The 12,173-nt window shown below is 36.6% G+C and overlaps 1 protein-coding gene across 3 annotated transcripts in view; it reads right to left on the bottom strand.

Moving 5' to 3' along the window:
• Positions 1-2,193: 2,193 nt before the first annotated feature.
• CFAP52 (cilia and flagella associated protein 52) overlaps positions 2,194-12,173 on the bottom strand; it is a 31,382-nt gene continuing 21,402 nt past the window's right edge. For all 3 annotated transcript variants that reach the window (XM_087709792.1, XM_087709791.1, XM_014055813.2), the window contains exons 7-14: positions 10,065-10,165; positions 8,779-8,949; positions 5,031-5,179; positions 4,389-4,534; positions 3,871-4,022; positions 3,264-3,366; positions 2,955-3,066; positions 2,194-2,704 (exon numbers count right to left, since the gene is read on the bottom strand). In XM_087709792.1, coding sequence (XP_087565918.1) covers positions 2,523-2,704; positions 2,955-3,066; positions 3,264-3,366; positions 3,871-4,022; positions 4,389-4,534; positions 5,031-5,179; positions 8,779-8,949; positions 10,065-10,165 — 1,116 coding nt within the window. In that variant the 3' untranslated portion in view covers positions 2,194-2,522. The remainder of the gene's footprint in view (positions 2,705-2,954; positions 3,067-3,263; positions 3,367-3,870; positions 4,023-4,388; positions 4,535-5,030; positions 5,180-8,778; positions 8,950-10,064; positions 10,166-12,173) is intronic.

Here is a 12,173-nt window from a genome sequence, read left to right as displayed (position 1 = left end):
TTATATCAAGATCCAAATTGGAGGGTTTTTCCCACATGGAATAAAAAAGTGTTTGGCTGCCCTCTAGTGGATGCCTTGGCTGGTATTAGAAACAGCATGGCTGGTGCTCCTCCCTCCACATTTTCATGCTTTCAAGGTTCCATCCTGCTATTTGGTTAACACAAGGAAAACTTGTTGAACTGCCTGCTCTCCTAGTCAAAAATATAATGGGCATCTGAAGAGGCAACAGATGCTTTTTGTCACCTGATCAATTTCATCATCCGATTGTCACAGCCCATTCCCCCCTGCCCTTTAAATCACATTTTAAATCTTCTAGAATATAAATTTGGGCTCTTATAGGGTAATAACTTTTGCACCTAGGCTATCTCTGGGCAGCCCACTTTACCACACAGATAGTTGAAAATTAATCCAAATTAGTTAGAAAGAACATAAACTGAAAGTTATTTATATTCCCTCCCAATCAAGCCAATCCCATTTCCCTGAAATATAATGACAGGAGGGGAAAGGATTACAAAGATATTCCTTGATAAAAGAAGGCAGAGCCAAATCTAAGGGCTTTGGGATTTGTATACACATGTAGCAACTGAGCAAATGCCACTGAAATTTTGCTTGACTTGATCAGAGATGATCTGAAAAGTGCAGCTGCCAACTTGCCACAGGACTAGGTGTTTTCATCAAACTATGAAACACGAATGCATAAAACTTATCCTCTGACCTTTAAGCAGAAATATAAATTAACTAAGATAGCATTAATACTTTGTAGGGACATTCAGTTTAATTAATATTTTTGCCCCTGAGGCACAGCATCAGAATAACTGACCAATGCATGCTGGGAACTCATCTGTAAAGTCACCACACAAATAAAGGTGGTTGTAAGGAAAATCACACCCTTTATGAAATTTGCCATTCAAGCAGACTGCTTATGACTCTGAATGAAGAAGTTTCTATCCGCAAGCCATTAAAATTATAGGAAAACCTCACTAAATTGCAGAATTTCTTATCGCACTTCAGTGAGAGTTTAAACCTTCTTTCAAATGGCAAAGTAGCCCATCAAAAGAAGGAGGTTAGCTTTCTTTCCCTTGACATCAACTGTCAGGATGTCAAGAAGACTGTCAAGATGTTGAGAAGAGGAAGTCAAAAATGTCTAGATGTCAAGAAGAGGATTCAAACGTGCTCACCTATATCCCCACATCTTTCTTAGAAGACTTTAGTGCCTTGCCTAAGGCCTAGATCATTTTTCATATGATGAAAAATAAAAGTGCTTCCTCCCTCCTGATGGTCATTAATCCATCCATTATATCAATGATCCAAGAGTTGCAGAAGGCAGAATAAAATATATCAAGGCAAACACCGGCTTATGTCTGTAAAGAACTTATTTTAGAACGCTGCCTTCGGAATCAAGAGAAAGTTTTTAGGGACATCTTTTGTTTTAAAGAAACTACATAACAACTGATTCTTATACTTTAAGTGGGATCAGAATGATTAACTTGCAACTCCCCCTCTATGGCATTTAATGGGTGTGGTAGATTATCCAGAAGAACTCTTCAGAAACATCCTACTGTATGTCATATAGATGCTCCTTTGTAACTGGAAATGGCACAGCAAGCAGGCAAAGTATTATATGTAAAAATGACAGGTTCATAGTCTTTCACCCCATGTAAAATAGCAAGACCTTTCAGAGCTTTGCTTATTTAATTATACCACCGAAGACAAAACCTTTGAATTAGTTAAGCTTAAATCATATTTGTAGGCAAATTTAACCACCTCATAGAGAGTATTTGGCAGTTAACTGAGGAAATGTCAAAATTTTTCCCCATAAGGGCATGTTGCTATTTGTTTCCAGCAGTTTGTCTTGCACTGTTTCCCAGTATTCTTTCTATTTTGAGTGGGAGAATGAAATAACAATTGAACAGGTATATCCTGCTACTTTACTCCTATTTATTGGAGATGAGGGAAAATACAGAATAGGGACTCATCTGGAGAAAGAATTGTATAATACAATACAGGCAGTGCATGCAAGAGGCTGGTTGTAGGGTCTGTAAAAGACTCCTGACTGAACTACAACTGGGGGAACTGAAGACCTAACTCACTGTAAGGATTTTTTAAATATTCCTCTCTGGACAGAGACCGCTTGGATTCACAATCATTGAAGCTCTGAATCAGTATATATTCAAACCTGCTCCAAATGTAAAGTTTTTATGGTCTTTTGCCTTTTTAATGAAAGAGATTTAAGGATGCTTACACAATAGATTTGTACAACTTCTAATTCACTGTGAAGGAGGGAGCATGACAATATATATTAACTAACATTTCAGACATCATAGATTACAAACATAGTACAAATATACCAAAATGCCATATAACGAAATAATTGAAACCAATAAAAACAATGGTAATAATAAACAGGTGCCTTTTTCAGACTAATTCACTTCTGAACTAATGACGACTTTTAAAAAACAATACCAAGTTGAACAATTATTTAAAGGCCACCTTAAAAAAAACCAATAGAAGTAGCAAATATTTTAAGGATTACAAATGTAAGGATATTTCCAACGAAGGATAGCACCGTCAGCACTCACACTCACAACTAATTTATTGTTAGGACAGATCTTCAGGCGGGTGATGCTGCCGCTATGACCAATCCCAACAGAAAGCACTTCACCTTCATTATAATCCCACACTTTTACTAGATGGTCATCACCTCCTGTGGTATAAAGAAGAGAGAAGACTATGTAAAACTGTCACCACTCTGCTTAGTGGCAGGCATAGAACTATAGTTAGCAGCAAGCTACGGTAGAGAAAGTTTCAGTTTTGGTCTCCTATCAGCCAATGGTGTTTCCTTTGGATGGTCTCCATTCCATGTTCTATTTGCTGTGAGAAGGAGAGACTCTATCAGTAGGGGGAGAAATAAAATATATTCAAAATGATTGATTTTTTTTTAAAAAAAACCTTACCAGTCACAAAATACAATCCATCCGTTGTAATATCCATTCCGTTGATAGAACCAGAAAGGGAGCCCTCTAATTCTCTGATTGGTGCTCCATCAAACACTTCCCAGTAACCAATCTAGAATCCAGAATAAAAATGAATAAAGGAAGGTCATGCAACACTACTTTTCTACCGTTATGAATTACAGTAAATGGTGTCATGCAACTAGGTGTGATTTATTGTTATGTATTCAAATTTATTATAGCCACCCAACTTGGATTGCAGCAGTATACAAAATGAATGAATGAATGAATCCTTTAGTCTCATGTTCTTACCTTTCTATCTGTGCCACTTGTGATAAGCTGATGTTCATCAGGATGATAGCATACACATTTGAATAAAGTATTGGCCAATATCATCTGCCTTCTCATGAAGTGGCTAGGGAAAAAAAATCAGCTTCTGAAATTACATTTAACTAAATACCTTGGCCTTAGGAGCTGCTCTACTATTTTTGCCTCAGCCCAAGAGAAAAAATCCCCAAACAATTCCTAATATAAAAATGACTAATCTAGAAGCCAAATAGAGTTAGCCTTCATTAGTATTTGAATGGGGAGGACCCTTTGGAAAGCCACAGCTGTCCCCTAATATAAGAAGTTGAACAAATATTTAGGAACACAGCAAAAACATGCTGCTTCTCTATCTGCATGGAAACATTCAGGAATCAATTTTAATCCAAAGCAACTTTGTATTTACTACTGATCTGTGATGAAGGAAATAATCAAGTTTCTAAATTTCTAATACATATGAAAGCATAAGGACTGTCTATTTTTGACACACCATATAAGTCTGGCCTCTGTCTATGATCCAATTATCCATTCTATGGAAAAGGAATTTAACTCAGTAGTATAACTGAGCCAGACTTCTATGCAAAAGTGATCTTACACAAGATCCCAGATAATGCATGTCCCATCAGTGCTGGCTGTGACACACTCCTGATTATTCTTCTTTATCTTGATGCAAGAAATAGCAGATATGTGTTCTTTCATTACTTCTTCTAGCTTGCGTGTTTCCTTCCCAACTTCCCATACTCTCACCTAATAGAAACATTATTTAGCATTCATAGCCAAAATGAAATTGAAGGATCTTGCAATTCATAGTTTTTGATATTTGTGGATTATAACTTGTGGTACATAAATATAAATCAATTATTGTCATAACATTAATTTATATCTCTCACCCCCTTTTAACAAAAATGCTATACTTGGTTTTTATTCATGTGACCAACCCATTGCTGTTTTTTAATTGTAGCGGAAATATGAAACATAGAAATATGTTTAATAATAGTCCCTACCCAGGTTGTATCTAGCATGGCTGAATTATCATTTAATATTATATTAAAAGCAGAAAGACATACATGTTGATGAAGTCTGCAAGGCACATCATGTTTGGGGATTCTTTACCTGACCCTCACCACCTCCACTGATTATTCTTTTGCAGTCACTTGTGGTAGCCACAGCTGTCACACCCATACTATGAGCATGCTCGATCACGTATATCAACCGCCCAGTTTCTGGGGTGAAGGCACGGATTTTTCCATCATTCCAAGCTAACACAAAATAAAAGGAGTTTACTCAGAGCAATATCTCTCTTCTTTTTCTCCTTCCTAAAGTAAGATCTCTGTAACTCAGTGGTCAGTACAGCTGATTGTTCAATCTCAAGAGCAGGTAACTTGAAGAACCTACTCCTTTTAAGAAAAATATGTAGATGACGGATAAAGCATATTTTATCTCTTATCATAGGGTGAGCCTCAGCAATTTCTATTTAAGTGAACAAGGCTGCATAGTATAAGCCAGCAGGAATTAAGCAGTTCATGATGCCAAATTATAAAATTGAGAATTACAGTTCAATTTAGTAGTTCATCCCTATCCTGCAACCTTACCTTCTCCTAATGCAGCCAAACCATTTTGTAGTACTCTTAAGAACTTAGCAAATGCTGGATTGGCCTTAATAATTTTGGTTAGCAACAGAATGACTACTTAAAACAGAAGAATTCATGATTGATACAGTCCTTCAATAAGCCAGACATTCTAAAATGCTTTCACCTGAAATGATGCTTTTGCCATCCCGCATGAAATCTATGGCATGACAAGTCATGTTGTGGACAGTAATCCGTAGCAGCTCCTTATTTTCAGGTGTATACCATACACGGATATCATTCTTGGAACATGTGGCAAACAAGTCAGATGTACCACTATAGGGTGAAAATAATAAAACAGATCTGACTATTGCTGCTTCTACACTTAACAATTTACTATTGAATCTCAATAACTAAATTACAACAGACTAAAATTACAAGAGAGCCACTGGATTTTTACCTGATTTTTACCCAGAATTTTTGAAACTTCAAGAAACTTGAAAAGTTTGATTCTAGCTAAAATATGAGTTTCAAAATCATACATAAAGCAATTGAGAACTGTATATTAGCTACTTTAAAACTGCTTTAATTTGAGGAATGAAATCTGGTTCCTTTTAGCATATTAAAAACCAAAGAATACTCTCATAATTTAGAAATTAATAACAAGGTAAATGTCACAAATTTTGATCCTTACCCCTGGAAGGCAAAGGATACGGTACTGTTTGCTTTTTGAAGTTGTCCTGATCAGGAAACAGCTAGAACTGTACTTTAATGAGTTAGAATACAATAATGTTGCAAATTAAACACACATTTCTCCTTCCTCTTATTCCATAGGAAGCCAGTGAGAAGCCAGACTGAGTCTCTGCCTAATACTTTCTCTTGTCCAGGATTCAAGGCACCCTTCTGCATATTTTCTGAATAGTTTCACCCATGTCACTTCAGGGCTCCCTCCAGGAAATGCAGCAGTAACGTCCGGTGAGGTTTATGGCTGGTGAGGCACTAACAAAGTGGTGGGTTTCAATTTTTTTTTAGAATTGTGGACTTCAACTCCCAGAATTCCACAGCCAGGCATGCTCAGTTCCGATTTAAAGCAACAGCATTTGTTTTTCTCCTTTCCAAAAGAAGTTTCCTTCTTTCTTTTTCTTCTCCCTTCCCCTCCTTCCTCTCGCTCGCTCTCCCTCCCTCCCCCTTTCTCAAACACACACACACACACACACACACACACACACACACACAGAAGTTGGATTGGACTATCTCTCCTACCCCCTTCCCTCTCTCACTCACTCTCTCTCAAACAAACAAAACACACACAGAGACAAAGTTGGATTGGAGGGAGAGCACCAGTGAGAGCACTTTCCCCCAGCCCTGGAAGGATCCAGCCCAGCTTCACTGATTACAGGTTTGAAAAGGCAACGTGGCTCTGCCTGCAATCAAACTACACTTGGGGAGGGAGAGCACAAGCGAGTCAGAGTCCTTCCCTCCAGCCTTTGCCCAAAGCCCCGCACCAGGAAGATAAAGTTTGAATTCCTCCCCCTCCCTCCGACCCACACATATCTTTTCCAGCTGCTTCAAAGAGGACTTTTGATCCTTACCCCTGGAAGGCAAAGGGTCCTCTGAAGAAGCCCCACCCAAATGAGTGTCCTCTACTATGAGGCAGGAGAACTTTGTGCCTCACCTATGTCAGGAATTTTTAGGCTTTTAACCCTTGTTTAACTCTGCTCGAATAATCATAAAACACCTAAAGTCAGACTAGATGAGGCACACAATTCTCCTGCCTCAAAGTGGAGGGCACTTTTTAGAGGCTTTTTTAAACAGTTAAGCAGAGTCATCCACGGTGAGGCAGCAACTAGTTCAGCCTGACCTCAGCTCTCGCCTTTTTCCTTTTACATTTTTTTTCTTTTCATGATGGGAGTGGCGCGGCTATGCCTCCCCTGCCTCACCTGACTGCACGTCACCCAAATGCAGTAGTATCTGCCTTTGCTGAAATACAGCTTTGAAGTTGGTTGCAGAACAGACAATCCCTTTGAAGTTGGTTCAAAGACAATCCCTCTAATTCTAATATTCATGGACTGAAAGCCTCTTTCAGTTTCAGTATTGCTAGGAAACCCAGGTTTGAAGGCACAGTAATTCTCTCTTCACCACAGTTATCTGATCGATCTTCCTAACTCCTTTTAGTTTAATAAATGTTTTCAATCTTAGCTTTGAATCAAGCAGCCTTCATTGGTATACAGTATATTCCAATTCATACATTCATACTTACTGTGCCATTCACTTTTTGTCTGGGGCCCATCCCAGAACCGAGATTTCCAGTCTAATGAAGGATTTCCCCTCCCTTCCATCCAGTGGGAGAAAATACTTTATTTGGCAGTAGGGACAGAGTCAAAATCCTGAAGAGTGGGGAAAGTGGAGGGGAAATCCTTTGCTAGGCTGCAGAAACAAACCCTCCCTGGGCCTTCCCTATTCTCCAAGGCATACCCTGCTCTTTACCTGGGACTCCATCTTCTTAACAACCCAGGAGATCACTTAATGACACCTATGGAAATGCTGGGATTGCAGTTGTTGAGTGAAGTGGCCACATGGGTGTCTTGCTTAATGATCACTTCACCAAATGACTTGAGATTCTAGTCCTATTTGTGGCCATAAGTTGATGACTACTTGTATCAATAAATAAATGACAGCCAATGGAGCAGATTTCAGCTATTTGTGAGCTCTTTTTTTTTGTCAACTGATCCAATCTGGCTCAAGAATGATTTAATCAAGATGATTTAATCAATGGCAAGCAAAACTTATCTATAAAATAGTGCAGTTCTACCTGTTCTACCTTATTTACTTATTTATTTACTTATTTATTTACTTATTTATTTATTTACTTATTTATTTACTTATTTATTTACTTATTTATTTATTTCAATTTCTATAGCCACCGAACTCCACCAAGTGACTCTGGGCGGCTTACAATTCTAAAAATATATAACGATTAAAACAAATCAGAAACATTAAAACAATAAAAGCATCCACAAAATAAGTAAGTCCAAACTACAGCTGTACGAATCATCCACATCCTTTTTTTAAAAATGAGGAAATTTAATATTTTGATCTAAATGATAATTTGGAAAGATACATCCCAAATTATTTTGGGGATCATGCCAGACCAAAAAAAAAATATTGACACACAATTGTGAATAGAATCTATAATCGTGTAAATTATATGTCAAATTTTACATAAAGTAAGAAAACAGAAGCATACTGATGATTCAAAATGTTTGAAATCAAGAAGTAAGACAGATTTAAAGGGAGTTTTATCAAATAAGACCAGCAAAATATGTCTTTTTTACACTCAAGTTATTTTTCCATTTCTTCATCATCCACTATATTTCTTTTTATATCACCTTATTTTTAATAAAACATACTTAGGGTTCTGAGCTCCTTTTTGATTCCACGAATATCAGGAGGGATTGGGGAGAAATCACCAATCGTATATGTGAAGACTATTTCTGGATTTTTAAGTAAATATACTTATATTTCTCCTGGGAAAATGATTTTATTTTCTTTCTTACACACATCAGTTCAAATATCATCAAAATAAATGTGAAAGATTAGTTCTGAATATTTTACTGGCAGAATTTATGTGAATAGATACAAAAAGCAGAATACTGTAACCACTGAAAAAATGGAAAAACTACAAAAGCATCAGACAATATAACAAATTCTATAGTTTGCTCTGCTTCTTGCATCTTCCAAATAGCTAGAGTCTCCAAATGACTAAAGTTCACTAACTAGTTAATTCCAATTATTATTATTTATTATTTTTCTTATAAATTAGGGGAAGGATTAATTAACAGATGCTTACCCTCCTAAATAGAAAACTGTTACAATCACTATACAAAGTCTTTTCCATTTGAACGGGAGAGAAAAATTATTTGACTTATACTTACTATGGGAAAATTATATCATTGATAGCATCATTATGGCAAGTGGCTATGAGCTCATCCTTAAAGTCAGAATATGAGAATCGGTAAATCTGTGACTCATTTGTGCCCACAAAAAATTGGTGGCCCTGGCCTCGTGGTGTGATGGACGTAATAGCACCTTCCAACTGAACTTTTCTGTAAAACAAAATGAAAGATTTGCACAAAAGGTAAATGGGTTTCTGACAGCTCAATCTTCCTTAGCTTTGGGTTTTTTTTTAATTTTCCCAACTTTTCTCCCTTCAATGATAGCGAATTTTAGCAATCTCAGTAATCCAGAAATATTTTAGCAATAGCAATAACACTTAGTCTTATATACTACTTCATAGTGCTTTTACACACAGTGCTCTCTAAGCAGTTTACATAGTCAGCATATCCAACAATCTGGATCCTCATTTTACCGACTTCAGAAGGATGGAAGATTGAGTCACCCTTGAACCAGTCAGGAACGAACTGCTGGAAGTGGGCAGAGTTAGCTGCAATCCTGCATTCTAACCACTGCACCAAAAACGCTCTTACTTTTAAATCTAAAGGTTAGAGTATAATTATCGTGTGGATTTTTTCCTGTTTTATTAATATTATTTCATGAATTAAAAAAGAATTTTGACTTCTCAGGAAAGAACTGCTAATATTTTAAATAATCTATTCACGGAGATTGCTTTATTTATTGCACAATTAGCATCCGTGCATGTTAAATTGGTACTTCAGCGATGAATTTTTGAGCTGAAAGACATCACATTAAATTAGCAATTATAGCATGCTGTGCTCTTTGGCATATTTTTTGCCCTGCATGTCTCCAAAATTGCAGTCTTCTGTTGTTGAAGAATGTCCCAGGTACCCTGGGAAAGATCAAGCTTTCCTTTCCCCCAGATAGATAAATCTAAAGTATTTCATCTTAGACCCTATGGCACCCATACCTTACCGTTCCAACATCAACAAAAGCATAAAGGAAGTGGAACTAAAATGTGCTTTAGATCCCACACATCTCTGACTTGGAGCACGGAAAGAGAATGTGTGTTATCCCTGAAGCTACTATGCACAATTTCCCTAGAAGGGACTTTAAAAAAAAATTGAGAAGGAAGCAGAATGCCATTCTTCTCTCTGTTTGTATGTCAGCATAAGCCTATCAAGGGTTTGGATAAGGTGGCTCATACACCTAGAGATCTCTCCACGGACTCAAAACAACCCGTTCTCTTCACTGTATGAACCTTGTACATAATGATATCCTTGTCCCAGAAAATTCAGAAACTCACTTGATTATTTTATATTTGGATCCTGAGCAAAGGGCTAAGATTCCAGCTCCAGTGCCAATGACCAAGTCACCCACTTTCAGCAAAAGCAAAGCTGTAACTCCCTAAGAAAAGGCAAGATGAAGACATTATTTAGATGCTAAACAAATCACCGAATTTATATATATTGATAGCTTAATTCAATATAGTATTCCTCTTGCTCACCAAGATGGCATGTAAGCAAATGAGTTTATATTTGATCAGTAATCCTCTATCAAATCTATTGAGATCAGCTGTTTTGTTATCTTGCTATACAAATATGTCATACAAAAGATCAGTCATTCCCTAAAGCTAAGCATGTATATACTTCATGTCAAATGTTATGCATCTGTGGCTATTCTCTAAGACAAATTTAATTTAACAGTCCTGAACAGTAATCATCTTACTTAGTTACAAACTGAGGCTGAAGCAAAGTGACCGAATGGATAGTCAATAAGGAGTGCATTTTCATGAGTACCAATCTAGTTTATCCTTCAGATGGATGAATAGACATATTTCTGCAATATTTATGTCACCTTCAATTATGTTCAAGCTTATGTACAGAAATCACTTAAAATAAAAATTTATAAACCAAGAGTGAATAAGCACACACATAATAGCATTAAGTCATCTTACAAGGAGATAAAGATATCAAATAGAGAAAGATGTTTAGAACTTTATTTTTAATGCACTATTAACTTTTATGACACATAGATTCACACAACCTATAAAAACCTAATAAATACAATGGATTCTTTCAAATGGCAATTTTACACTAGTGGAAAGCATTTTACTTGTGCATAATGAAACATTTGCTTTTTATCAATGCCACACTCCTCCAAAGTTCTGTGGAGGGTCAGGTATCAGGAAATTTTTGAAAGCTATAATAGACAAAAGTATTAAGTATAAGTATAATCTTTATTGTCATTGTACTTAAATACAACAAAATTGGTTAACATTAACATTCTGTTTTAAGCTTTCTGATGTCACCACAATCACTATAGAATAAAACTTTCTATCAATTCATACAAATACAAAACTTAGTTCAAACAAAATAAAAATTGGAGCCAATAAATGTTTTTAGGAGAGGAAATAGTCCATAAGTGATGCTAAAATTATGGAGGCCCTATTCCCGTTTCCCATTGAATTTCCCATGGATGGCAAAAGCCCACGGAGAGAAACTACTGGGAAACCAATGTACAGCCAGGCTGAGAAAACATGTGGATTTTTAAATGTCTAGATTTCAAATTGTATGAACAGGTAAGTTTTCAATCTAGACGTGGCAAGATTGTTCTAATCAGTTGCCCCAACTAGGTCAGAAGTTTCTGGACAATTGTCCAAAAAGGAGTCCTAACTTTAACTTGCATAAAATATCTTAACAGAAGTTAGCTGTAGCCAGTCTATATCCAGAAGAGGCTGTAGCTGGCAAAAGATACTTTGCTGGATCTTCAGTACCATCTAAATTTTCGAGGGCTCACAGTTTGCAGAATTTTAAAGGGAGCATGATTGATTCAAAAGAAGTTGAACGTCAATCTCTTGAATGGCCCTCTTACCCAAATACTTCCATCTTATTTTAGCTTCGATTTAATGGCCGCAGTTCTAGCCACTGATTCAACCATTTCACTAAATTAGATGTATAAATCTGACAGAGTGCATAAAGAAAATAACAAAGGAGAGGTAAAGTTCATGGAATACTCCTGCATGTGTCCATTAGTTCTTGTAAAAATGGCTTTATTAGTCTTTCTCAAACTAGTATGCTTCAAATGTGAATTATATGTCCACCAAGCCCAAACACTTTGTCCCTACTAGCTTTAGAGTGGCAAAAATTACAAGCCAATAGAATGTAAGTTTGAACATGACTGATTTCATATTGTGACTTGCATCTCCAAACAGGCATTGCACAGGTTCTAGAAGTTTGTGAGTAAAGATAGCCATGCTATATTATCATTTGTCTGTGCACAATTTCAGATGTAGCATTTTTATTTGATAACATATGTACAAGTTGCAACAAGACACTAACAGCATTACCTTTTATTACCTTTTGGAAATGAATTTGTGAATCATGAAAAAAGGCAGACAATAATGACAAAAGTC

The sequence above is a fragment of the Thamnophis sirtalis genome, unplaced genomic scaffold (assembly GCF_051295495.1).
Source record: "Thamnophis sirtalis isolate CommonGarterSnake01/CBP01778 unplaced genomic scaffold, rThaSir2_p1.2 scaffold_3, whole genome shotgun sequence".
NCBI lineage: Eukaryota > Metazoa > Chordata > Lepidosauria > Squamata > Natricidae > Thamnophis > Thamnophis sirtalis.
Note: the sequence above shows the minus strand (reverse complement) of the source record. Positions and strands in the feature narration are given on the sequence as shown.